General features: G+C 35.5%; 4 protein-coding genes across 4 annotated transcripts; 1 reads left to right on the top strand and 3 right to left on the bottom strand.

Moving 5' to 3' along the window:
* Window positions 1–308: 308 nt before the first annotated feature.
* Window positions 309–2,554, bottom strand: LOC110414403 (calmodulin-like protein 3). Its single transcript, XM_021425576.2, has one exon. The coding sequence runs from the start codon at window positions 1,677–1,679 to the stop codon at window positions 1,089–1,091; it is 591 nt and encodes a 196-aa protein (XP_021281251.1). The 5' UTR covers window positions 1,680–2,554; the 3' UTR covers window positions 309–1,088.
* Window positions 2,555–2,685: 131 nt separating this feature from the next.
* LOC110414402 (brefeldin A-inhibited guanine nucleotide-exchange protein 2-like) lies at window positions 2,686–11,531 on the bottom strand. Its single transcript, XM_021425575.2, has 11 exons — window positions 10,083–11,531; window positions 8,936–9,253; window positions 8,483–8,828; window positions 7,965–8,387; window positions 7,584–7,876; window positions 6,993–7,266; window positions 6,042–6,547; window positions 5,627–5,948; window positions 5,159–5,537; window positions 4,353–5,038; window positions 2,686–3,552 (listed from the first exon to the last, which is right to left on the bottom strand). The coding sequence occupies exons 1-11, from the start codon at window positions 11,261–11,263 to the stop codon at window positions 2,941–2,943; spliced, it is 5,340 nt and encodes a 1,779-aa protein (XP_021281250.1). The 5' UTR covers window positions 11,264–11,531; the 3' UTR covers window positions 2,686–2,940.
* An 892-nt stretch (window positions 11,532–12,423) lies between these two features.
* On the top strand, window positions 12,424–15,068 carry LOC110414421 (Tetratricopeptide repeat (TPR)-like superfamily protein). Its single transcript, XM_021425602.2, has 2 exons — window positions 12,424–13,255; window positions 13,884–15,068. Exons 1-2 carry the CDS (start codon window positions 12,782–12,784, stop codon window positions 14,673–14,675), a joined length of 1,266 nt encoding a protein of 421 aa, XP_021281277.1. The 5' UTR covers window positions 12,424–12,781; the 3' UTR covers window positions 14,676–15,068.
* Window positions 15,069–15,207: 139 nt separating this feature from the next.
* Window positions 15,208–17,677, bottom strand: LBD18 (LOB domain-containing protein 18). Its single transcript, XM_021425603.1, has 2 exons — window positions 17,092–17,677; window positions 15,208–15,783 (listed from the first exon to the last, which is right to left on the bottom strand). Exons 1-2 carry the CDS (start codon window positions 17,425–17,427, stop codon window positions 15,403–15,405), a joined length of 717 nt encoding a protein of 238 aa, XP_021281278.1. The 5' UTR covers window positions 17,428–17,677; the 3' UTR covers window positions 15,208–15,402.
* Between the last annotated feature and the right edge of the window lie 10,094 nt (window positions 17,678–27,771).

Here is a 27,771-nt window from a genome sequence, read left to right as displayed (position 1 = left end):
TTAAGGCCAGGCCTAGTTGGCTATGAGCCACAACTAGGAATAAACTTTTTAGCTCTGTGATTGCAAAACCTATGTCCATAAAGCACATCTTACAAAATTTTTATTTTTTAACCAAATCCATCGAGCTCAGACTTGGAACTCTCTTAAAACCTAGCTGAGTCCAATCTCTTAAAACCTTTTTGGGCTTATGGAGTCTGGCCGTTGGCTCAATTGGATTGGGCTAATGGCATCGGACCCTTGCTCAAGAGCTAGCCAAGGTGTTTCGAGTCACGCCTACAGCATAGGATATATAGGTCAAGCGTTGAGCTCCAAATTCAAAGCTTTAACCCACAAGCAACATTCATGCAAAAATATCTAGTTGGCATTTTTGAATTGGAATGGATAAGATGTTGAATTTGGTTGATAGAAGGTTCCAATTTCCAACTGTTTATGAGCTTAGAAAGGACAGCGAAGTGGGGTGATGAGAAAACCAATCAATATATTAACAAATGGAAATAGAAAACGTGAACATTTCAAACTCATTTCTTTGTATTTTTGCCAAGGATAGTGTCAAGAATTCTTGGGGTTGTCACAAAAGTTGCTGTTTCTCGTGGCATTGCTACTGTGCAGTGTAGCTTTGCAAATTAACCCAATGACAAAACTTCCGGAGAGGCTATGTATGGACGAGACAAAGGATGGAGGACCCATACCCAAAAACTTGTCTTAAGCTTCTTGTGAGCAGTGTGGGCGTCGATGTTGATGTGAGGATGACAGAAAGGAAGGAAGACAAGGAGCACCATTGATACCGGTAGAAGGAACAATCCAACAAAACTTCTTACAAACTTGAAATTTAAGGGTCTACTTCAGTTAAAATTCTGCCCCCTTTGCTCACACAATCTGCTTCAATTCTACTTTAATCATATGGCTATGGTGTTATAGACAGCTCTATCAGGGACCAAAGCTAAATTACAGAGCTCTACTTTCAACTCATTACGTTTAGACCAAGCTTCAAATGATAAGGTCGTAGTTCTAGACAGAACATTAAAGAAAAAGAATTATAGGTACCTGGAGAATTTTCATGATTAAGCTTTATTGGCTTTTCTTCAGCTTCAAGTTGTACCTGCGGCCATCATTGATCGAAATTCTTTGAAGTCCACAAACCCATCTCCATCCTTATCAACACCTCTGATCATGCGTTTGCACTCTTGAAGGCTACACTTTCTGAATCCAAGGCTAATCAGAACCTTACGCAACTCTTTGGCAGAGATTAACCCGTTCTTGTCAGTATCAAAGATGTGAAAAGCATCCATGAGGTAATCTTCCTCGCTATTGCTACAGATTGCTCCATCCGTGTTAACTGCATGCATAAACTCATCCAGGTCGATGAAACCATCTCCATTGAAATCCATTTCTCTGATCATTCCTTCGGCTGCTTTGAAGGCTGTAGACTTTTCATGTCCAAGGCACAAAAGCACTTCACGGAGCTCTAAGGAAGATATCTTCCCATCCCCATTTGCGTCGATGACTTTGAATACTTGTCTAAACTGACCAGACAGTTCCATGGCCCCAAATGACGATGTTATCAAATCAAAACTTGACGATAACCGGCGAAGGTTTCTTCTCTTGCATCGTTTGACATGAAGAAACAGTTTCGCTCTCTTGTACAGAGAGATCCAACAGGTTTTGCAAGAACTTAGCATAATCCAAAGAGAGAAACAAAGAAAATAACTGGTAAAAAATGAAATGCAAGTTATGTTGGAGCTGAAAGCTATGGCTGTTTCAAGAAGCTTAGTAATTTGTCACATAGCAATCATTTTATGGGGTACAATACCATGCACAAAGACCAAATGATCCCCTTCTGGAAAGGATATTCTCTTTACCTTTTATCTTGAAAATTCGATAGAGAGCAAGGGCATGGATGGAGGATCAAGGATTATGACAGTCTTCCTTTTAACTTTGCGTTGATCAAGTCTTGTCCTGGTGGATGCCAGCTGAATTCATAATATAGCACAACCGAAAGGGGCCGGCATATTTCGTTTTCAACTACCCTTGTGTTTGTTTTTACACGTCGTGGCCTCCGCAGCAAGGGGAGCGATTGGCTCCAGTTCTTTTTTGGAAGGCAGCCTGTTATGAGTTCCTGTTTTTGTCCCAAAACTCCTATCCATTTCTAATGCATTTGGTGAGGAGAAATGATAGTAACTGCTGCTTCTCTCTTTTCCTGATGATTTGGGATTTCACTAATCCCAAATAAAGCAAAGACAAAGCTCAGATTACCCCAAGTTTCTGCACAACACTAGGCAAGCAATCTTGGAGAAATTTTGTTTGTTCGATTTGTAAAGAAGCTGGGATCATCGATTCCCAAACAGAACTCCTAATTCTGTTCCCTAGTACCAACAACGGACGACAGCATTTCTAAAAGTACATTTCCTTTTCCTAGTCTCTATCTGTCCAAAAGAAAAAATCTAGAAAGTTTAAGTTAAACAGAAATCACCTTTTTTACCTGTCTCCCTCATTCAAGATAAGACTTGTCTAGAACGGCAGAAACTGCCTAATAGTTTGCTGACCTTTCGGGGCTACCAACCTCAAAATTGAAACAAGAGGTGGTCTTCAATCTCACGTATTTAATAAGATAACTTTTCTTACAGAAAAATTAATGTTCTCAAACTCATTTAAAAGGAAAAAAAAAAATATTGTTTGACTACCATACAACACAAAATTCCCTCGATGATGATATCTATAAAATTCTGAAGAGTATGGCTGTTCTCTCACATAAACTACAGCATGTTCAGAAGCACTAGCCAATTCAAAAGCAACTCTAAACTCTTCATACACTGACAACTATATTTCCGGTGAACAATTATTATAAACTAAAGAAGAAAATGGAAAACTATGGAGTTAGATAAGAGGAAAAGAGAAACATATATATCATACATCCAAAACAGAGTCAATATTTCGCCAAGATCAACATGATCGAAGCAAAACAGGACCCACTGTGGAGCTCAGCATATCACTGAGAGCTACCTGGACCTCATTCGAACCATGCTCACAACTTATCAAGCTCGAAAGAAGTGGGAAGAACAGAGGTAAGTTCTTCTCGAACAAAGTGTCTCCCAAGCTACAAATGGCCTGGAGAGTCGCCACAATAAGAGGTGCGCGGGCAGCCAATTCCCTTCGTTTTCCAGAACCTAAAGGAACCATCCATTGGGTTTGCCCATTGAGAGATGTTTCAGAAGTCTGTCCAGAGCAAGCAGTTTCTATATAAAACAGTAACACCTCCTGGCAAAGATCAACAAGATGTGACTCGACTTCAGCCTCCTCATACCTAGGAGGCCTATCCAATATCAGATTCTGCAAGAAAGTTAGGCAAAATTGATACGACTCATTCTCAAGACGCAATAGTGGAGGATCCTGCATTTGGGTCATGGGACCAAACTCTTGAAGCTTGGAACGTAGTATAGTACTGTTGTTGATCCTGTGAGCATGGGATGCAACATCATGCATTGCATCAAAGAGGACTAAGGTGTTCTTAGCTGAAAGGTGAGTTCGATACATGTTGTAAATTTCCATCACCGCCTGTCAAGAGAATAAGAACAGCAAAATCACACCCAAGAGTCACAGTTAGACCATTTCAAACTCAAAATAAACATATTTTTTAGTTAGATATTCAGGCAAATATAAAGGAAATGAAAAAATGTAGGGTCAATTAACACTTGCTTATTTTGAAAATTTGCAATTTCAAATACAATCCTCAGAAAAATCAGCCTATGTTCTATTACTCAGACAATTTGATTAAACCTTTATATAAGTCCAAACGCTGGGGAGGAGGAGGCTTACATCCAGGAAGTTAAATCGGATAAATCATACTAGATCCAAAGCCATAGTCCAAGATATGGAAAGCAATCCATAGTTGCACTACTTCTCTTTCCATCAGCATAGGATACACCCGTAAATTAATTCCAACAGCAAATTGTCTTAAAAGGACTAAAAAGATTTAATTTCAGACAGTTTCAAATATCTTTACACAATAACTTTAGCACTCTAATTTTAAAAATCCAAAGAAAGAAAGAAAGACAAATACCATTCCCAGCACATCCATTTTTACTGACCATGAAAAAACCTCGTCTAAGTCCAGAAGGAGTCAAAAAGCACTAGAAGAGACAAGTGCTCAAAGGCTTGTTGTTTATATCACAAATGCCATTAAGCATTAGCAATACCTTTTGCAAGTCTGAATACTCCCTCAACTCCAAAATGATATTAAATTAATTAAAGAAACAAAGAAATGAGAGACTGTATTTCCATTCTATTTCTTTACTACTTTATGATATGAGAAAAGGCTTTCTAATCATTATTCAAAATTAAGATGAACAGTCTACCTGTATCAATAAAAGCTGAACAGCAGCTCGGCACTTAGCATCAGATAAAGAAGAATAAAGACGCTGTGTTCTCAGGCTCTCTGAATCACCATGAGGTGTGTCAGAACTAGTAGACACCTCATTACTTTCGCCATTCAAAGCATGTTCTTTGCTTCCAACCATGCTATCTCCACTAACAACGTAGGAAAAATCGGGAAGTGTTGCCTTAGCTGCTTCTTTTAAAGAAGAAACTACTTCCAGCCACTTTTCCTCAGAAAAAAGATCACCAGCATTGCTCATCAAACGGACAAATGCAGCAATACCAATACCAGCTAGGCTTTGGTGGGGACGCTTGATGAAACTTACAAGTAAAGAGAGAACCTTTCTCAAAAGTGGATTGACAGTATTATAAAAATTCACAAAAAGATCTACAACTAATTGGAGTGCCAATGTACATGTCTCATAGAGCCATGCATCCTGATCAAGTTCACCCTCATCATTAACAATTCCCTGCTCAGGTGAGTCACCACCTGATGGATCAATAGCATGACGCACATAGTCAAATATTGGAAAAAGGACAGATTCGAACACCCTTTCCCACAAAGGCAGTGAGAAGAGGTGACCATGGTTGCGCAAAGTTTCAAACAGCACTTGCAAAGCACTCTTCCTAATTTCTGGCCTAGGGTCAAAGCTAAGTTCTGATAAACCTGCACAGCAAAATGTGATGTAAGTTAAGAACAGAATGCATTTCTAAAGTTTGAAGATATGAAACTCAAGCAAATTCAAATGCCTTGTAACATTAAAACAACTAGTTCATTTTTCCTTACCAGCCAACAAAGGAAACCAGAAATAGAGATGACCATCCTTATCCATTAGCTCTCCATTATCTTGTCTTCCATCTTTTCCCTTGTGAGGTGAAGATGGAGAAATCTTCCCAGATTCCTTATCCTTATTCTTTGATGAAGAGCCAAGATCCCCTTCTGCAAGTTTGGTCGCACAGAAACGTAGAAAAGCAATTGCATTGAGACTAATGTCTTTGTTGAATCTACTATTGGTGAATGCAATTAAGCAGTTCACACAATCTGTGAATGTGGTTGTTTCAGTTTCAGTAATGTATGGGAAATAGTCTCGAATAATCTTCTCCATTATTTCAAAGGCTAGCAGTACAATGTTTTTGTGGTCGTCATAAGCTGCAGTAGTGAAAACCTGAAAAAGATTCAGCTCAGTAATAAATTGATTAAAGATTAAGGTGTCCAAAGCTAGGATCAATATGATAGTTATTAAAAATTCAATACCATGAACATGCTCTTCCATCCTGACTTGACATGATTGACACGAGATAATACCATCTGTGAGACACATCTGATGATTAATTCTCGGATTTCAACAGCACTACTCTTACGCATAACAATGACAAAAGGCTTCATAAATTCATTCTGAAAATTGTAATTAGCCAACTCTTCTCGCTCCAAAAATTTCATCGATAGCTGCCGTAAAGAGTCCATTGCAAAAATTGCAATTGACAGGTTTTCAGAACAGCCAATGGTCACAAAGAAATCAGAAAGTACAAGCCAGATGCTTGACCATACAAGCCTGATCCGGTTCATGTTATAGTGCCTGTCAATTGATCACAAAATTTACAGTTAGAAACAATAAACAAATATACTGCACTAAGATACACCAATGAAAGAGAAGTGGAATGATTCTTACGCAATCTCAACAATCTTTGTAAGGCTAAAAACCCGAGGATCAGATGTAGATCGCAACTCCTCCATGGACACCTTGCATAGAGCCTTAACAAAATCTATGATAGCCTCACTATTCAATTTTTGACTACGTGTGAATATACGATTCATTTCAGAGCTTCCAACTTGTTCTAGCATGTTGAGATTAGAGACTAAATTGTTCATCTGTTCAGATGTGACAGCCCCAGCAGTATTGCCTCCAATACCAGCACTATCATATGAGCCCCTCATCACAGCAGCAGCAGCATACTGAATTCTTCCTGGTCCCTTCTTCTTTAAAACAGGAAGGACAGCTGACTTAGCTTGCTTAGATTTTTCTGACTCATTCTGAGGAAAGGCAAAGAAAGTGGCATCTGGAGGAGCGCCCTCTCCCAAGAGATGCAAATGCTCAAACCGGGACACACATGTCAAAATATGCTCCCAAGCTTCTTGTAAATAATTTCCATCTTCATCTGCAATTGTAACTATTGCCTATTAACAATGTAAATAGCAAATTCCATGTTAGATCCACAAGCAAATGGAAAGTTGTTTAGAGTTCAAAAATAAACTGTTCAGAAATTTTAAAGTAAATGGATCTCGTTAACGAGTGCATTAAGGCCACTTTTTAAATTCTCTATTCAAAGAATAACTTCATTTAATACATGAAGAATAATCACATTCAGTCTGGGCAAGCCGACCATTCATTTTCATCTCTATACCAAAGGTTACAATGAACATCAGCAATGGCTAAAACAAAATAAATTGTTCTTGCTGATGTGAATATACTGTGTCACATAGTTTGCCAGATTACAAGCATTTGAAAGGGGTATAGTAAAAAAGAAAAAATCACACAAATTAAAACAATATAGACTTTCTTGGAATACAAATAAAAAAAGATTACTACAACATATGCAGTGCAGATGAGCAAAATACCAACCTTGATTGCATCTATATTTTTCTGCTTAATATCTGCAGGAGAGTGCAGCGAAGTAAACTTTGCTAATGAAGTCACAAAAGCATCTCTATGAGTTTTCATGGACATCACAGCAGTGACGTGGATTGCATAACGGAAGCCTTCAAGACACAATGCTATCACTACTTCATCATCACTTTGGTCAAGAGGCACACTGAAGGCAGCTAACATAGGAGCCCAGCATGCCTCAACCATGAATCTGAGAATCACCACATCTGTGGCTGCATAATAAACAGACCTACATATTGCCAATAGAATGGAAATCAAGGGGTTATCAAAAACAAAGTTTCTTCTTCAAACAGGAAAGGCCACATTTCAGGAAATGTGTTGCTAACTGAGGGGGGAGAAATCCCATTAAAGTACCACAAGGTAAAAGTGAAAAATATCTAAATTAGAATAGAATATAATACTTGTAACATCTCAACACAGTAATAAAGCTTAAACCATTAAAATATTGAATGACAATACCATCAAAATTTCAGCCTATTCTAGAGACATAGATAGGATGGGTTAGTAGAGCATCAATATAAAAGCTTAAAAACCAGTTGATCTTACTCAGATTTGCGAGCTTTCTCTTTAAATTGTTCTTGCATGTGCCTGATAAGATCATCACTGGTCTCCATATGCTGGTCTTCATCACGTTTACGTATTACAATGTTCAAGATACTGTCCAAACCTAATATTTTGTTGGAGTTCACTGACTGCTTCTGTTGCACAGACAAATCATCTTCTTTCATTTTGATCTCATTTCTTGATATCCGTTCAAATAATGATCTCAAGTACTCTTCCGGCAAATCTTTTCCATCATCTATGCCACGATTGTTTCTTATGAAATCATCAGCTGACATCTGCATATTTCAATTTAGGAAAAGGGGGAACTTCATCAATATTCTTGCACTAATTGTCAATAGGATCAGATAGAGAATATATATGCACCTTGTTCTTGACCATAGGGTTATGAGCATCGGTATTGAGCATTATGACAGAGTAAGCAAGAACATAAGCTGTATCAGCACTGATGAAAGCCTTTGGGTTACATTTGCAGTACCGTTCAGCAAACTTTTCCATGATTCGATCAATCTTTTGTGCCTCACCAGGCAATCTAAAACCTTGCAAAAAGGCTCGGATTGCCTCATCAAACTCCATGCCTTGAAAGTCAAAGGAGTCAACATAGGCATGCATCACTTTAAGTGATAAATCCTCCCTTTCTCCAAGATAATCACCAATCAATGTTTTGTTCAGACCAGATGCATTTTTTAGAAAAGCAGCTATCTCCTCTGGGGAGTCACCAACCTTATTAGCTTTAATTAGAAATTCAATTCCTTTCTTAGGTTTCCGATTAAATAGCGATATACCTTCCTGCCACAAATTTTAAATTGGATGTCATGAATGATGATCAGCTAAAATGATGACAAAGTTAGACCAGTTTACCATACATCATCTATGCAACATACCTGAAGTTCAAGCTTGTAAGCTCGACGTTGCTCAATTGTCAAAACATCAGAAGCTTCACTAGAGGCTTCAGAATGAGAATCTGATCCTTCAACAGGCTCATCCCCATTCCCATTCGCCATGGGGACATTTCCAGGTTCAGGACTGTTCTCAACTGCTTCAGATCTCTTGGTAGAATGAGAATCTGGAATGCGCAACTGTTTGTTCATCCAGTCTCCCATTGATTTTAAAATAGCCACTAAACACTTCATAGCTTCGAGTTTCATGGTTGCTTCCTGGGGTGGCAACAGTGTTGTAGCTGTGCCAGGAGGAACACCTTGAGCTGTTTTCAGAAGTCCATTGACCATTCTGGAAAGAACCATAATGACAAAATGGGAAATATGCAAACGTTATTAACTTCTACCCAAAAAATATGTTGTTATTGTTGATAACATAATAAGAGTAGGGAACATTACCTCTCAAATATGTTTGATGAATTGACATCACAATCATAGTTGATAAAGATATCTACCAAGATCTGTGAATCGACACAAAGCTTGTCGAGAAAACGAAGAACTATCATCTTTTGCTGAAAATTAGGTTGAGCAACATTTTCCAAGACCCGGAGAACAATCATAGGAAAAAATACTCCAATCTCTGCTTTCAATCCAGCTCGAAACCTTGACACCAGACTAATAAAAATGGAGCAAGAAAGCTGGAAAACAATCATAAGAGTCGAAGCACTGTTTTTCAATAGTGACAGACACAAGTATTGCTTTATGGCACCTAAAAACCTGTACCACCACAAGCATATCCACAAGAAAAAAATTTCAATATCAGGACAGGTACTGAGCAAACAAAAAACTGAAATGTGTAAAAAGCAATAAAATATTACGTCATTTTTAAACAAGGAAATTGAAAATATTATATGTACTCCCCCCATGTTAAGGCATGGAATTTATCATTCAAAAATCAAAATAAAAATAAATAAAAGCAATCTCAGTATAAAAATACAATTAAATCTTCCACAGGAATCAAGAACTAAAGGTGCTGCTGCAATACGAATGCAAACAAAAATGTAAATGAAATAATGCCAACAGACAAATGCACCACAACTCTCCAAAGTAAACAGAGGTGAGGAAACTAAATTGGTGAATAAAAAGACACATCAATAAAACACCCAGAGCAATCAGCCAAATGTTCAAGGGTCCATGACCACAAAGATTACCTCATAAGAGGGTTTAAAATATCCAGTGAAATTCTACACCAGAAAGATTTACTTCAATGTCACCTTCTCAGTAAAAGCCATCTCAGATGTTTTAAAATGCTATTATGTTTTTGCCAATCCTCCAAGATCCTAACTAAGTGCCTACACCTTACTATTGTTTCTGGATGTAAAGTATATCCAGCACATATTTATCCTCTAGTGCATACTAAATACCTACATATGTAGCAAACTAATATTAAGAGGGCATATCAGGAGTTACATATCACATTTTCCATGCACTTAAAGTAAAGCAAATGAACAATTAAAGCCCTAACCTGAAGGAACTTTTCAAAATGCAAATTAGTATAATCAAATAAAATCAGAGAAATCTATGCAAAAAGGGCTCACTAAGATACCTTTCACTTGTTCTGAAAACAGCTCCAGCATTCTCCAACAAAATCTTCAACAACTCAAGCGCCACAATCTTCCCTCTCATCAACTGGGGATCTGCCAGAGCCTCTTTAGGCGGTGTCTTCATCGACAACTTGCAAAGTGCTCTAAACACCAAAAACGCATCCCTTCTCAACTTATTCCCAATCTGAACCTCCAAATCATCATCTCTCTCTACTTCCCCATCTGCCAACTCTCCTTTCCTCCCTTCCAGTGCTGTCTTATACATACTAATCTCCCAATATTTCGCATCCAACATATCCTTATCAGTCGAATCCAACAAATCAGCCGGATTTGTGGTTTCAACAGTGGTTGTTTCAAATGCACCATCGTGGCCACCTAAAGAAACCTTACTTGGCGCCACTGGATTCAACACTCCGTCAATGTCCTGCATAATTTTAGTTATAAAACCTTGAACAAACTGAGTCATTGATCCATCAGCATCTGATTTCTCAACTGGCTCCATCAATTCAGCCACTACAATAGGCTGAATTGGGACTGTTGATGAATCAGCCTCCATCCTCCTAAAAACAATCACTAACATTTGAATCAAAGAGGCTTTTGCCGTAGTTTGATTAACCACATTTTTACTCCCTAAGTAAATATCATAGCAAGTCCTCACAATTTGCAACAAACAGTCACCGTGAATTCGCAGTGAGATGGAAGTTACCGCGGATAAAAGCGTTTTCAAAACCAATAATTCAACGGCATCGTCGCCTAAATCGTGGCATTTACAGACGGATTCAATCAATTTGGATAAGAGCTGAGCCTCAGGGCCTCCAGTGGGGTCCGCTTCGCCGCGTAGGTAGCCATAGGCGATTAACTTCTGGATGCAATCAACGGCTGGATCGACGATCTTATTGAAGGCAGTGGCGCAAGCGTTGATCAGAGGGCTGAGAATGGTCTCTGATTCAGCGAGGGAATATTCTACTGGGCCGCCGTCGTGTAGTGGTCCAGGGATCGAGCTGTCGGGCTCCGAATCTGACGGAGAGACAGGCGACTTCGTCGGAGAAGTGAGTCTTTCGAGAAGAGATTTGCATTGGTGAGCGAGTTTCGAGTGCTTCCGCCACGAAGCGTTCTTGATGATCTTCTCTAGGGCTGGGGCTACCACTTGGCTCATGCGGGAATCGGCTTCCGCAGAAGCCATTCCCGAGTGGGATATAACACCTCACTCACCAACTCAGATCTAGGAAATGGACAACGAAATGCTAGGGTTCGTTTTATCTCTCTTTACTTGGGAGCTGAGCGAATTATCTGAGTCAGAAATGGAGTCAAGTCGACTCGGTGAGTCTACACGGTTGCTGGGGTTCGAATTGCATAAGAATTGGAAACGAAGAGTAAAAGGAATGAGGAGGAGATGAAAGGAGAAGAGTGAATTGTTTTGATACACGGGCAGAGGGCTTGAGATTCAGATCGAGCTTTGGTTTGTTTGTATTTTATCAAAGTCCAAGTTTGAAAGCCAAAAGACTTAAACGCCCTTTCTTCGCAACGGGCATGAGCTGCAATAAGTGGAGTTAACTTAAACATGTTCAATGGTGAACAGTGATATTACGACATGAAGGAGGGCAATTCGGGTATTAAAGGATTGAGTATATCATAATCTTTCTGATCATCGGCGGGCGACTCTTGGACTAGCTTCCCGGCTATTTCCTATGAACAAATGTCAATTAAACTCATAAAACAATATAAATAATAGCAATTAAAGTAATGAATAATTAATTAAACTGTAACATTAATCGTATTGTAATTCAATGTATTTATATAAAAGTAAAATATATTTTATTATTTAAAAAACTTATTACAATTATTTAAAAATATTGTTTCCTTTAATGTTAAAATATGTTTGTTTATTTAGTATTATTTTAATTATTTTTAGTATTTTTACATTAATATATATGTTAAATAATAAATTATTCTTCTTGTAGTTAGTTAATTTTTGTTATTAGTTATTCACTCTAACATTTATTAAGTTTGTTATTATATTACATAATTCAAACCTAATAAACCTTCTAATAATCATTACATTTAAATATAATTTCAACTTAACAAATTATTTTGAATCAAACCACTCCTCAAACTCATACAACCTACCACAATCCAACGTAAATAAAAAATAATAATTAATGAAAATAATAAAGACTCCCTTTTGTTGAATTCATGGCTTTGGGCAAAGTCTTTTCCTTGAAAGGTTACAATAATAATTTTCTATGACTTGAGGGTTTTTCCGTGGAATAGTATATTGTCATGTCACTTTGCATTTACTTTTCATTGCAATATATATGCTTTGCTTCAACAAATTGGATAAGCATATGCCTTATGAATATGATGACATTTTTATGAAATTGGGAAGAGGTTCCCGTCTTTTCAACCTGTTGTCTTAACCATGAGTTTCTCTTTTTTCTCTCTTTTCCCTGTGGAATGATAACAAAATGGATAGCGATAGCTTTAATTGCCACCTTGTCCAATCCATTGAAAATCCAATGCTCAATGTTGAAGGAGCCTTTGGGTTTTACTCTGGGCTTTAGCCCATTGTGTTGTTCTTCCCTGAAAATCCCAGAACTTGAAAGACATCCGTTCGTCCCATTTACTTTTATTTGTTTTTTCAGGAAACTGTGAAGCCTTCTATTAGGTATTTGCTTTTGAACTTTCTTTAGTTTTGGTTGTAATGATGGTCACCTCTGCTCGTAATATGCCTTCTTGTTCTTTCTCAACATACCCATTTATCAACAAAATCCAGAAGCAAATTCACCCACAATCTTGGGGAAACAGAAACCCGTTATTATTCCAGGAACGACCAGCAAAATTCAGTTCTTGCAAGGTCAAAAACCAGCTAGAAATGGCCTCCAGCAATGTAGAAGAAAGGGGAAAACCAGAAACAAACGAAGAAAAGAGAAGGTATAACTGGGTTGAGATTGGTCCCGATATTGCAGAAGAACAGAAACAAGCAATTACCAAACTTCCATTTAAGATGACCAAGCGATGTAAGGCTTTGATGAAACAGATTATTTGTTTTTGTCCTGAAAAAGGGAGCTTGGCGGATTTGTTGGCTGCTTGGGTTAAGATTATGAAGCCCAGGAGAGCTGACTGGCTTGTGGTTCTTAAAGAATTGAAGATAATGGAACATCCTCTTTATTTTGAGGTATGGATGACATCTATTAATCAGTTACTTCATTTTCTTTTAGTTTAGTATGATATTAGTGAGAACAATTGCTTGAGATTCATGTGAATTAGTTGAATTGTACTGATTTATCAGCTTCCTTGAAGTAATAAGAAGTATAATGTTAGAAAAGTGTACTTTCCATCGAAATTGTCAGTCCCAACTCTATTCATTACATAATTCTGAAATGAAATGGTTGTCCCCTTCGCCTTACTTGCTTGTTGCTTTGCTCAATCCTCAATTGAGGAGAGTGGAGAAGAGGGCATTAGGAGAGCATTTGCAAGTGTAATGTTTCTATGCATGTATGGTTAGTGGACTGGAATAATCTCTTGTGTATACAGTACTAGGACTGGTTATTGGTCTTTAGCGGTACATTGACCTCTATATGATGATGGTAGTATCAGCCGGTTAACTTAATTAGATATTATAAATTCGAATTGAATCTCAATGGCATGTTTATGAGAAATAAAAACTACTTGTTTTCCATTACTGGTTTGTTACTTCCTTGGGTTCTGAATTCAAAGATCCATATGTGCACATGCCAGTTAGAAGAAGGAAATGATGTTTGTACAGCCTATGTTTAATCCATGTCTCTTTGTTCTTTATCTAGGTGGCTGAGCTTGCCCTACTTGAAGAATCTTTTGAAGCCAACATTAGGGATTTCACTAAGATAATCCATGGTTATGGGAAGCAAAAACGGCTGCAAGAAGCTGGAAACATTCTTGTTGCCATGAAGAGAAGAGGTTTCATCTGTGATCAGGTAACTCTAACAACCATGGTTCACATGTACAGCAAGGCTGGAAATCTTAAGTTGGCTGAAGAAACCTTTGAAGAGATTAAGCTGCTTGGCCAACAACTGGATAAAAGATCATATGGCTCAATGATCATGGCTTACATCAGAGCTGGCATGCCTGAACAAGGAGAGGTTTTGCTTAGAGAAATGGATTCTGAAGAAATTTATGCTGGAAGTGAGGTTTACAAGGCACTACTGAGAGCATACTCCATGCTTGGTGATGCCAATGGTGCACAAAGAGTGTTTGACGCCATTCAGCTTGCAGGTATTTCTCCTGATGCTAGGCTGTGTGGACTCCTAATAAATGCCTATCAATTGGCGGGTCAAAGTGACAAGGCACATATTGCTTTTGAGAATATGAGGAGAGCTGGTCTTGAGCCTAGTGATAAATGTGTAGCTCTGGTGTTAGCTGCTTATGAAAAGCAGAACAAGCTTAATAAGGCCTGGGACTTCCTGATGGAATTGGAGAGAAATGGAATTGTGGTTGGGAAAGAAGCTTCGGGTATACTTGCTCAATGGTTTAAAAAGCTTGGGGTAGTCGAACAGGTTGAACTTGTCTTGAGAGAATTTGCTGCCGAAGAAACCGATAGCAAAGTTCCTGCCTCCTAATTATCTTGTTGCCAAGTTCTAAGAACTGGATACATCCTGAAATTTTCCTGACCCTTGGCATCTTTTAACGGTGATGGTTTATTGCCTGATTTTAGCTAAAGAGATTTGCCTGTGTACATATTACTCTTAACAACTTGGTTAATGTCTCGGTCCGAAACATCTGGATTGTTGTGATCACTATTAAGAACTTGGGCCTAATCTGCATAGCATTTTCTGTCGATTGTTCTGGACATTTGGGTCCGGTTAAAACTCTTCATGGGTTCGCACGTCTCTATCTACTTAGACCGACTGGCTGGAGAGCTGAAATGGGTTCGGTCTAGTTTGGGCTCATGTTTCTGTGTTTAAAGCTTTAAACCTAAGATCAAAATTATGTCACTTATAATTATAACATTATTCAATCACAATCCCGAAGTTTCTACTTATAAATGTGAATTTTAATATTTTTTGTTGTCATTATGTGATTATCATGCTATAATTAAAAGAATTGCTGTTGAAATATTTTCGTAATTGATATAATTTAGGCCTCCATAAATAAGACTAAAATTTGAATTTCACTGATATCTCAAAAAAGGGAGAAAAGGAGGAGGGAAAAAAAATATGGCCAGATTAGTTATTAAGGTTACTTGCCCAGTGAAATATAACAGGAAAATGAAAGCTCCCTTGCTAGCTAGTTTGGGTCAAGAGAGATTTTTCAAGGCAAGTAGACACTAGGGGAAAGGGTCAGTCTTCACTTTGAGAGAGATTGTGATGGTGAAGCATCGGTGCATGGCAAACAACCATGTTGAGGAGACCCTTGTCTGTGGAGGAGTTCACGAGCCAACGCATGAAGATCGCCGCTACCGGTTAATGATGATGAGCCGCTCCCTCCAAATTGGCGTGGATCGATTTGCCTCTGCTGCATGCCCCATGAATGTTGCACCACGGGATCAAAAAGTGACGATAAGTCGTACGTGGCAGGCACGGTCGAGACTGATGGGAGGTCCGATATGGAGAGAGGAGGTGGTGCCATCAGCGTTGTTGAAGGCGGAGGAGGCGGCGGCGGTGATGGAAGCTCTAGCGTAGCTAAGTGGGCTTGTAAGTACGATAGCTCTGCTTGCAAATTCACCACCTGCCAAAACAGTCACCAAAAAAAAAAAGGAAAATGAAATAATGGGAATTAAACAATAAATTCGAGATAAATTAAATCAAGGCTTGGAGTCTTTGTTTACACTAAAAGGATGCTCGGGTTATGTGCAGGAGAACATGGGGTTGCGAACAAACAAAGCTTTCTCATGGCAAAGGAACAAGAATGCTGACTGCACAGAATTTCAATGGCATAATTGCCAAGCTAGTCAGCAAGATGATGATTAGTCATTGCTAATCCACCATTAATTACACACTTAATATTTTATCGGTCCAATTAAGATATTAAATAAGATTTGGAAACAATATGCTTCGTACGTGACAAATTATAATAGAAGTTTTTATGAACAGTTTCATCTATATATTAATTAATTAAACAAATAAGCTACAGCATCCAAGTCATTCCCTTTTTTTTTTGGTCATCGGTCGCTGTTGAAGAAAGAAGCAACTCCATCTTTTCAGGGAAGCGAGAGGTTTATATTTGCATTAATTGATCTATTTACTGTACTGGAGTTGGGAAGATAACAAATTCTTTAATGGGGAAGAGCAAACAACTTTTTGGCCCTTGACATAAACCCAAGCTTTCAAGAACAAGAAACTGTAGCTATGAAATGAACCCCAAACAAAATAAAAAGGAAAAGGAAAAGAAAACCGACCATTTCCTTAATACCTGCAAAATCCAGAATTTGCACAAAAACAAAAGGAAAAAATATATATGACTGGCTATATTACTTTGAGGTAACCGCCGACCAAATGATTTGTTAATGAGGAAACGTATCTTGATTTCAGCAAAGTGTGCAAAAAACCTGTACCCGAAGCAGCATGCCCCCCATACATTTTTTCTTCTTCACCGTAAGTAGGATTTCTTATCCCATCAAGTCCTTCTGAGATGGTGTGAAAAGGATAAGGGGTGTTTGGAGACTCCCTTACGATGGTTTATATGCTTCCTCGTTTAGGTCATGTCGAAGCCAATGCTATGCTAAAGCTATGTATAAACTGAGTCAACCTGATCATCCTTTGGGAAGATACATTACAAGAAGAGGCTTAAACTAGATTGATTCTAATCAAAACGAAGAGAGTCAATGCCCATTTCACTACAAAGACAAAGTTTTAACTTGAAAATGGAAGTTCTCAAAGGAAGAAAAGGTTCCGGGATTTACTTGAAAAAGCAGAGGGTAAAATTAGAAAGAAGACAAATAAGAGCAACAAACAAAACTAAACTGCCCTGCTAAAGGTGCCAAAGATGACAATCCTTATCAAAAGATTAAAAAAGAGAAACAAGACTGGTATTTACCTGTTGTTGAAGAGCAAAGATGTGAGCAACACAGCCATAAACAGGATCTCTAAGCCGAGCCTGAGCCTCGTAACATATGGTAACCACCGCATCAAGCCGTTTGTGAACAGGGATATGAAGAAGCAGCTTCGACACATTGCTCGCCCCAAAAACCTTATGAACAGCTGCAAAATGGGCTGCACCTTGCTCCGAGTCAAAATAAGGGGCAAAGATACAACCAGGCACACATTTCCTTCTCAAAAACTTGCACGCGCCACAAGGTCCACCACCAGCACTACTGCAACTGCCAGCACCACTCCCTACACTACCACCGCTGCTGCTAGGGTTTGCACTCATGATTTGGAACTCTTTTAATTTGTTCTTCCTTTCCTTTTTAAAGTAGTATAGGTCCCATCATTAGGGTTTGTGGGGTTCTTCTAGAAGTCGAAATAGGTGAAGAAGAAGAAGGAGAAGGAGAGGAGATGTTTTTTGTAGGGTTTGGTTTGGTGGGTGTTGGTTTTTTGGGTATTTGGGGGTGGTGATGGGTATTTTAATGGGGGATTTAAAACGCTAGAAGAAGTCTTTAAAGCCACGCGAGAGAGCAAACCCTCCTCCCATTTAGCTGCTTGCGTGAAGCAAACATGCGATAAGCCTAGCTATATTCTCAACTGTCCTTTTTTATTTTTATCTTTTTTTTCTCCATATATCTTCCTTTATCTCGTGAATTTTCTAACAAAACACATGCTCTTCTTCCTCTTCTCTTTTAAAAGCTCCCTCCCTCCCTCCCTCTCTCTCTCTCTCTAGTTTCATTTCATTTTATATATATATATAGATATATATATATATGTATAAACTATTATCTTTTTTTACAACTGTGCTTTCGCCTACATCTGAATCTGTCTTGCAATCAAAAGAGAATAGATTTTAGATGTCGAAACGTGTCATTGGGGTCTGTCTATTTTTGCCACTGCGTGTTTTAAGCTGCGTAGAGGGCAAAAGACGCCAACTCTCTTCCCCCCCTTCTCTCTCTCTCTACGTTGAAAATGACTCAGCCATTGCTTTCCTTTTCCATATAATAAGCCAAAAAAAATCCATTGGATTTTTTAGAATGACCCACAGGTTTATTTTTCATTTAATTTCGTCTTAACTATTTATAGCAGTTCCTAATAAATGATGGGAGGGGTGTTTTTTCCAACTCAAAAAGAATATAGAACTTTTTCTTTAATGGATGAGGAAAATAACCAGTAAAGTGATTAAACTTGGGGAACTGGATTTGTCTAATCGATTATATCCCTGTCAATTCTGAATTGGCTTGTGTTGTGGTTACTTTTACAAAGGGAAAGACATGATCACCCATCTCAAGCTAGCAAATTTCTTACGGCATAGATTTCAGTATCTTTGGCTTTCGATGTCAGGTAAGCTCGCATCAGGAAAACCTCGAAATGGAAGTGTTGATGAGAGCGTAATGAGTTTGATGATGACAAACAACAACAACAGTGATTTTGTGGTGGTGGCGATCATCATTCTCTTCTTTTTCACCCTTTATATTATACGGCTAAAAGGAACCAAAGAAAATGGAAAATAAAAAGCCTCCTATTTTTGTTTAATTAAATTTAATTAGCATTATTTACTTAAAATAGAAGATGCAAATTTAAAGTTTTTAAATCACGTATTACTTTCTTTGTTTTCCAAACTTTACCAATTAAGTTCGATTGACACTTTTGTAGATAACATTTATGCGTATTTCTTAAATAATTCCTTCTTGTTTGTATATATAATTTTTTAAAATCAAAACATAATTGATCAATAACTGATCTCATCTTGTAATTTAAAGTATATATAATATATTAATAATGCATAAATCATCTAACGTCATTGATATTCAATTTGATATTTTTTTTACAATTTAATGTCACATGTTTAATTATATACTATTTAACTCATTTCAAAAGATTGGATAGGTGGTGTAAAATTATGTAAAAAAAAAAAATTACCTTCCAAATAAAAAGTTGTAGTAACTTTTTTTTCAGTCTTGGTATCTCAATTGATGCTTAGTTTGACTCAATAACTTTATTTTCTTTTTAAAAAGGTGTATATGTAGCAGTAAATTATATGGTCTTTGGGTGATATTAAACCTTTGATAACTTATGCTTAGTAAACAGGATAAAAAAGAAAAATGAAAATTTATGTTTGTGGTGATCCTGGTTGATGAAAGGGATGGGAGCCAAAAAGCCCATGAAAAGGTCAAAACTCAATTTCGGCGTTCAAAGCAGCAGCATGAGCCATTCGAATGTGTGACCGCCACGTGTGAGTCCATGACAAAGAACGTAACGGCTTGGTAAAAGCATGAGCTCATTTTTTTTCAAGTGGGACCCATCCGCCGTTCACTTGAATGTAAAGTAACGTTCGTCTTTCTTCCCCTGTCTCTCAAATTCTAATTTAAAAATAAAATATAAACAGATTTTTTTTTGGACCTTTGAAAGTATTTCAATTGACTGAAAATTCAAAAAATATAGGAAAAAATTAAGATTAAAAAAGAAAAAAGAAACACAGTAAAAATCAGTAACAGTCCGTAACGGCGTGTCACCGCGCCGTCCGGCTCTTGTCCAATCCGTGTGTTGTGAAGAGGAAGCATTGACAGAAATCCTTTTCCAACCAGTAAAATAAAGACACTTGTCGTGAAAGTTCGACATTGATGACCGACGTATGACGTTCAAACAGTTCCACATGGTACGTCTCCTGCACCTCCTACGATGGCCACTCCCCGCTGTTCAGAAGAACAACATCTACAGCATTCAATCCTAGGAGTATAGCACTTGACCTTTTATTTTCCCCCCTTCATTCAAGGTTTTTCATTATCAATTTAAAAGATTCTTAATCGATTCAAATGGAATCATGGAATCATAGTTCAATAGTTTAATTTGTTCCTTTTAATAGTGAGAGATTTTAGATTCGAACCTTATGTCTTCCATCTGACATCATTTTTCTTCTGCAATTAGCAATAGTGCAAGTTAATTACTTGTTTTTTTTTTTTGTCAATGGATTGGGTATTGTATTGTGATGAGATGATTCTGATTTAATGTTTTTTTGAGCTGTTTTTTATTATATGGAAAGCTAAGAAAAGTAAATAGATTAATTAGTTTCATCTCAGTTACAATCAAAATAAGAAAATTTATGTTCATATATGCAGACAAACGTAGGAAAGAGTTGCCTTGCCTCTCTGTGTGGTAGCTTTTGATAATTAAATTGAAATCAATATTTATATATTTTTTTAAAATATTTTGACTAACAAATCAATATTTTTTAGAAAATAAACTATTCAAACACAAAGATTTCAACTAAAACAAGTGATAATCAACATATTATAATAAACAAGTTGATTATGATTATGATTTAACATGTAGGAAGTTCAAGTAACAAAGTTCCCACAAATTTTGGGAAAGCCCTCCACTGTCCAAGTAATCAAACACACATTAACGTTAAATTTCTTTAATAAATTGTCTCTCAAAAGTGTTAATCCATAGTTGTCTTGTAATTAGGCTCTGCCTAAACTTTAACTAACAGAAACAGTCTCATCAGAGCTCAATAATGTTAATTTATATTATTCTAATTAAGACCCCACAAGTTTTCCCACTCGTGCGGTCAAATACCTAGGGGGATAGGATTTATCTGGTTTAATTATGATTTGCTTTTACGAATTTTATGATCAAGGAAATGCATTATTAATTACAGGATGTCACCTTAAGATACGGCAAAGCAGCTGTCAAGTTTAATATATTAGGTTTAGACTTTATTATAGGATAAAAATTTCACATTATTAAAAGATTAAAACTTAAAAAAAAAAAGAAAAGTAAAAAGGTTTTGGACCAGGACTAATCATGCAATCTAAGGAGTACTTTTGCTTTTGATCTTTAGAAGTCAGGCTGGTCAAACTAATTAATGAAACCATGCAAGCTGATTTTTATATTGAGAATAAATTTATTATAATTTTAAAAAAGTGGGTTTTTTGTCATTCATTGTAAAAGATGTTACTTCATTATTTTTTATAATTTTGTTACTTGATAACATATGCTTACTCATATCAAATTGATTCTCATTTTTAAATATATATATATATAAAAGAATTCATTTTATTGCATAAATTACTTACAAAATCTACCATAGAACAGTAATATGCAGAATAGACACAGGGGGCAAAGCCTCCACTTGCACTTATCTACGTAAAAGAAACATAAAATTGTCTATTCTGATTGTATCCGAGATCAAACTAATCAAAATATCAACAATCCCTACTCTCGGCAAGATCAAACAAAGACCCTAAGGAGCACTAAACCAAATTCATACCATCACAACCGGCTTAAGTATATCCTTGTAAATAGATCTTTTTCAACTGAATTTAACCCTAGTTAAGTTATCTAAAATTAATAATTAAAGTAAATAAAAAAATAAATTGGAAAAACTTTTCGAGTAACTTTGAATTAATTACATAATTTTTATTAAATTAGTTTGGGTTAGATGAGTGTATGCTATCAATTCTAAGTTTTAGAAAAAATTACGAGGTGAAAATTATTTTATTTTATGATTCCAAAAATATCAGTGTTCTAATTTTTTGCTACAAACATGTAGAACCGTGCCAACTGTACTTGTACTGTAACCATCAAGAATTTGCATGACAACGAGGGGGTGGCCCCGTCAGCCTCCCGATTCCAGAAAGATCTGAAGATTTTCCATCTTCTTTCCTTTTAAGCAAATGGAAATTTTTGACCGATAATTACCCCTCACATCTCGATAATCAACTCGTTCTTGAGCAGTTTTTGCAAATAGTAAATGTAAAAGATTATGGATTAATTGGTTGATCTTATTAAGGAGCGGAGTTAACTGATTTTTAATAAGAGGTCAAAAATAAAAAATATTAAAATTAAAATTTTTAAAATTATTCATTACATTTAAACAATAATAAAAAACTTTATAATAAATAATAATTTTATATTATATGTAAATAAAATATAATAAAAAAAGTTACAAAAAAATAATATTTCACTATATTTCTTAAATTTATAAAATATAATACATAAAATATAAATAGTTAAAAATATATATAATTTTATAAAATACTTAAATATATAAATAATTAAATAATATAAATAAAAAAATAAACAAAAATTTTACTTTCTCTTAATTTCACGTAATAATGGTGAGTGGTCTTTATTCAAAATCACAAGTTCATAAATTTATTTTAAAAAATAAAGTATATTTCAATGATTAGTTACATAGAAAAAAGTAAAGTGAAAATAAAAAACAAAAGAGAAGAGAAAAAAAAATCCGAACGTACAGCTCATTAGTTACGAAATGATTTCTCGACTTAAAAAATAAGATTCAAATACTCTATTCAAATTTTTTTTAAAAAAAGAGAAAAAGTAAGAGAGGAAATAAAAGTGTGAATAAAATTAAAAATGAAGGTAAAATTGATTACTATTTATGAGATAATTTTATTATTTATTATTTATATTAATTATTAAATAAAAACTTATTTTAAAAATATTAAAAAATATATATATTAAAAATAAAATATTTAAAACTTTTTGAGAGTATCACAACCTCTATAAATATACTACTCTCCAAAGCTATTAATATATATATATATATATATGAGAACTAAAAATTTAAAAAAAATTTGGTGGCTATAACAATATGACCCTCCGTTCTTGATCTTATTTCCCTAGGAAGAAAGCTTGAGCCCTGCAGGTGAAAATATTTTCCTGTTGGATCCCTAACATGAAAAAGTGCATCGGTTTCCTGCATGTGCAGGTTCATTTCCCATCACGAAGCCGATCGGTTTACAGTAAACGTGAAATCTCGTGGCAATGATGCCTTGATAATATGTCATTCCTGCAGCTGGAAAAGCAGCAATCATTTCATCATTTTGCACCAATTTCCAGACTACTTACCACGGCAGTCACTCTCATGCACGCATCTACTACTCTACGAGCTTGTTCCGGGGGAAATTAATCATTATCCAGCTGCAAATTCCAGTGCAACTTTGGTCGAGGAAGACAAGGATTTATATCACTTAATTAATATAATTAATAAGTAAATCTGTATAAATCCGATTTAAAGGGTGTTTATAACTACTTGTTAAGATTAATTAAAATTTTCATTTAATATACTATTTTCACCGATCAAAATCAAGAAAAGACAATATATTAATAAATGAAATGATCCTAGCTACCTCCATCATATATTCTCTTTCTCAATTGGCTGATTATCACATGCTTGAGATTGTAATCAATTTTATTTTAAAAAAAATTGATCTTTGATTAATTCAGCATCCTCTTGCTAGTCTTAATTGGGTGGCTAACCAACTTTTTTTTATTCTTTTTGAACTATCTTATGTTCTTTTTTAATTAGATATTGGTCAATGTAAATCCATTCATTTAGAAGATAACCTTCATTCTGCGATGAGGATATGAATTCGTTATCTTTACAAATACCCAAGGCCGCTTCTTAATTTTGTAATCGTAGATAAAGCCTTCCAATGCACTCAAAAAGATTGAATATTCATAAAATTAATTTGTCCCTGCTGGCTGCTGATCAATACCCTTCAATTAATGGCATCTTCGCTATAGACCGTTTCAGCCTTAGTACTTCTTAAACTATTTTAGCAAAGTACAAATATATTCAATTATGATGACCATAAAATAAAGAATTTCACAACATGGTACGACTTACTGCAACAATCTCAAACAGGAAGGTGAAGTTCTAAGGGCAAAGTGCAACCTTAGTTTTTTTTTTTTTTATTCCCTCAAACAAGCAAAGTTTTATTGATATCAAACACTCATATAAGTTAAAAATTTTAAATATAAGATACAATCACTTTATATCATATTACAAAATATCAAAAAATAAATTAAAACAATCTGTCAATCAAAGAAATTCAAAAGCTCAAATTTCAAACAATAACTATCTATCACTGTGTTTGTACTCAAATATTTAATTTATTAATTGATAATAATTTATCTATTTAAAGGATAAATTTCAAATCTTTCCTCTAATTTCAAAATATATATATGTCATTGCTTTACATCACCAATATTCTTCTTCAAATCGTGAATTTCACTTAGATTTCCCAATTATACACCCAAGCCATATCAACTTATGAATCTGATTTGACAATAAGAGTGTTCATCTGAAATTAAACAGTCTTTCCCTGCGAGCATCCTCATTGGCACGAAGGAAAGCACGTTCAAATCAAACAGGTTACCATTAGAATGTTATTGGGCTTGATTACTGGCCCAGTTGCGGTCGTTATCTTTTATTATTATTATTATTATTATCATTTTTCCTTTAATCTTTGACTTTGTTGTTTATATATCCATACATTTGATGATAATAAACCTTTGTGCGAATTAATGTTTTAGATTTACGTTTAACTCATGCATCCGAAATGTTTTGTAATTTAAGGAATATATAGGAAATTGGAATCGAGATTTTTGATCAATATCTAGAGATATATTTATATTTTAAACTGAATATTATAATAAGCTAATTAAGGTCAATAGACACTCCACAATTTCTCCTAGTTAATTGACTAATTGAATAACTTTAATTAATAACTTCTTGGTATAAATTTTGTCCACGTAGCCAAAAACTCTAACCGAAGAGAGCCATTCTGAAAACTGGTAAACGTAACATAACAATAACATGATGCCTGCATTACACCATTTTGGTTACAAGATTCGATGAACACTTGAAGCAGAAGAAAAACAGCTCAAAAAGCAAAATCAAAAAAATATATAAGAAGTGAACATAGCTAATTAAAATACAACTTGGGTAAAATTTATGCTTTGGTAAGGTTAAGGTGAATTTGGTAAAATATATAGTAGGCGTACCAGGAGTTGTCGATGGAAAGAGCGAGTAAATTATATTCTAAGGAGAAGGCCAGTTTTCTTCCCTACTAACTTCAGCGTCTCGTGCACGCACCAGACAAGTGCCGAACGGCGCGGCTCTACTTTGCCAATTTTTCAAACACCACACTTTTCTCTTAGCCTCTTGTATTTATTTCTCCTTTTTAATTACATTACCTATGTGCCTATTTGTAATCAGCTACCGATGACCATATAATTGGACACAGCCTCTCTTAATACAATATGAGAATGATTAATATTATATAAATTTGGGTTTAGAGTAATTGCATTATGTGTCTTAAATATGTCAACGCATTTAAGTTTAATTCGCTTATGGCATGTTTAATCTGTTTAATTAATTATATAATAATATAAATTTGTATAATATGACTTATTTAACTTATTTATTATATTAATTTAAATATGTTAATCATGTTTAAAAAGATTTATCTTGTTATAATTGTATTATGTCATGTAAAATAAACATGTTAATTGTGTTGCACTGTGTATCAATTATAATAAACATATTTATGTATATGTTTAAAATTTAAACTCATTTATTTAAAAATGTTAAATTTTATTTATTCATATAATATTAATATTTTATTTAAATACGATACGATCAAATTTATATATAATTACACAAAGGAAATGGAGAATAAATTATTTTGATTGATACCAATGATTGGGTTTTGGAATTGGAGGTCGATTACCAATGTTAAAAGTTAAATAATCTGCCAATCATATATACCTATTCTTTCATCAAATTCTAAAAAATCCAATAATATATTGTAGTAGAAAATTTACTCCCTATCTCTTAATAAATTATGACTGCTTTATTTATCAAAAGGAAATTTCCTTAATTTTTCTTTAAAAACAACCAAAAGAAAAGAGGGGGAGGGGAGTGTCGTAAAGTGGAAAGCCTGTCTGAGGTCGGGAAATGAACTGTTTGAATGAGTTTTGCTGACCATCGTCTTGCTTAAGAGAGACGGCAGAGGGAACAGTGTTTCCGAATGCCTTTGAAGTTATGGTAATTTAAGTGAATAGCATGGCTTTTCGTGCGAGTCAGTGTGGGCTTGACTACTTTGCTAGGCCGTCCTTCAGCGTTGGTCTCATTCATGTTGAGTCTTGACCATACTTTTTTACTTTAATTTCGCAAATGAAAATCCTCCTATTATTAAATCCTCATTGCATCTCTTTATTAATTGTAGCATATATAGTAATTAAGTTCTAACATCATGGCTACTAAAATAAAATAACATTGACTTTGGCACTTTCCCTTGATAATTTTGTGACTATTTATAGCTACCCATGCATGAATTTTTGTTCCTTGAGATTTGCATAATTAATGTACTGGAATTAGAAGTTTGCAGAGGTTTTTTTTCTCTTCAGTAAGCCTTGAACAGGTCCTAATAAGAATACTAGTAACAGGAATAATTGAATTCTGAATGCGGAAATGAGGCGTGTATGTCATTTTCTGAGGAGTGCTATGCCACCATGTCGCTACATGAATTAGAGGGCAAGTGACATCAAACCGTAAAGCTGGACAAATCATTGCCAAAAAAGGAAGAAAAAAAGGTGACAAGCACGTGAAGTAAGAGAGAGAGACACGTTGGTTTGGACATATGAACACGACATCTCTCATTGAAATTGCTGGCCGGAGTGAAGATCAGCTCAAAGCTACAATAAACAAGTAAAAGCTCACCCTTGGGACCTTGATCATTCCCCAAATTCTAACTAATTTTTGTTCTATGAAAATCACTTCAATTCCATGTACCCAAAAAAAAAAAAAAACTCCATACGATGTCTTGGATAAATTAATATGAGAGAATGTGTAACGTTCTTATTTATAAATATGAAATTGAAATACTTTATCTGCAGTTAAATCAGTTTGGCTTGATGTAATTGTATTCTTGCCTTGTGAAGGGGTGAGTATATAGCTGCTAGCAGCAGGTAACATAACAAAAGTTGAAAAGAAAACAAAAAGGGTGGGGTGGGAGGGAGGTGAAGGGTGAAAACGAGCAGTGGTCTATTTTCGGTGAGTTTTTTTGCTGATGGGGGGAAGCTGAGAAAAGCTGAAGTTGGAGGTGACAAGAGGCAGAGATGATTGGATAGGATGTTTGTCCCACGTGGGGTTCGCACGTGGCAGCAACTGCGGCGGTTGGGAGTTGAAGACTTGAGACAGCCACTCACCCGCATGTGTGTGTTTGCTTCACGCAAGCTGCTCCCGCTACTACTACTGCTCCTTTGCCGTGGCTTTAAGGCTTGAAACAAAACCAATACACCCCCTCTCTCTCTCTCTCTCTCTCGTGCAATGCATACCCATATTTCTGATTGCTTTTAAGTATGAGTAAATTGAATCTCAACATTAATCAAGTATTTAATAAGAATAATCTATTTCAAGCATGACATATGCATGAATATTAAATCAAGGGACTATATATAAACATCTTCAAATTACCTGTTTATCTCACAAAATTCTCATCTTAAATAATTTATCATACATGTACATTACATTGCAAATGTAGAGTCATCTTAAATTTATATTTCATATATCACAAAGTATACTTATTAATTGCTATGAATGAGTAAATTCTATTTATCATATCGGGAATTTTAATTTTTCTCTCATAACATCTTACATTTTATTTTATTCAATTGGTCTTTTACGGATAAGTTGAGGTAACACTGCTAAATTTTTTATTAAAATTATTCAAATATTTTGAAATGTAAAGTGAAATTTACTGTGTAACCTTTTGTTAGAACAAAATAAAATTCCCAAAGGATTAATTAGGAA

This window comes from Theobroma umbraticum, unplaced genomic scaffold (genome assembly GCF_002168275.2).
Source record: "Theobroma umbraticum cultivar Fairchild unplaced genomic scaffold, ASM216827v3 scaffold_4.1, whole genome shotgun sequence".
Classification (NCBI taxonomy): Eukaryota; Viridiplantae; Streptophyta; class Magnoliopsida; order Malvales; family Malvaceae; genus Theobroma; species Theobroma umbraticum.
Note: the sequence above shows the minus strand (reverse complement) of the source record. Positions and strands in the feature narration are given on the sequence as shown.

What these genes read in the sequence shown, in the direction of transcription:
- LOC110414403 (XM_021425576.2), bottom strand. Translation starts at nt 1,679, where the DNA reads ATGCTAAGTTCTTGCAAAACCTGTTGGATCTCTCTGTACAAGAGAGCG.
- LOC110414402 (XM_021425575.2), bottom strand. Translation starts at nt 11,263, where the DNA reads ATGGCTTCTGCGGAAGCCGATTCCCGCATGAGCCAAGTGGTAGCCCCA. An exon ending in GAGAAAGCTCGCAAATCTGA is followed by an intron (nt 7,267 to 7,583) that starts GTAAGATCAACT and finishes GGCAATATGTAG; the next exon opens with GTCTGTTTATTATGCAGCCA. An exon ending in CTGGTTTCCTTTGTTGGCTG is followed by an intron (nt 5,039 to 5,158) that starts GTAAGGAAAAAT and finishes TTTGCTGTGCAG; the next exon opens with GTTTATCAGAACTTAGCTTT.
- LOC110414421 (XM_021425602.2), top strand. Translation starts at nt 12,782, where the DNA reads ATGATGGTCACCTCTGCTCGTAATATGCCTTCTTGTTCTTTCTCAACA. An exon ending in AACATCCTCTTTATTTTGAG is followed by an intron (nt 13,256 to 13,883) that starts GTATGGATGACA and finishes TTCTTTATCTAG; the next exon opens with GTGGCTGAGCTTGCCCTACT.
- LBD18 (XM_021425603.1), bottom strand. Translation starts at nt 17,427, where the DNA reads ATGAGTGCAAACCCTAGCAGCAGCGGTGGTAGTGTAGGGAGTGGTGCT. An exon ending in TCTTTGCTCTTCAACAACAG is followed by an intron (nt 15,784 to 17,091) that starts GTAAATACCAGT and finishes CTGTTTTGGCAG; the next exon opens with GTGGTGAATTTGCAAGCAGA.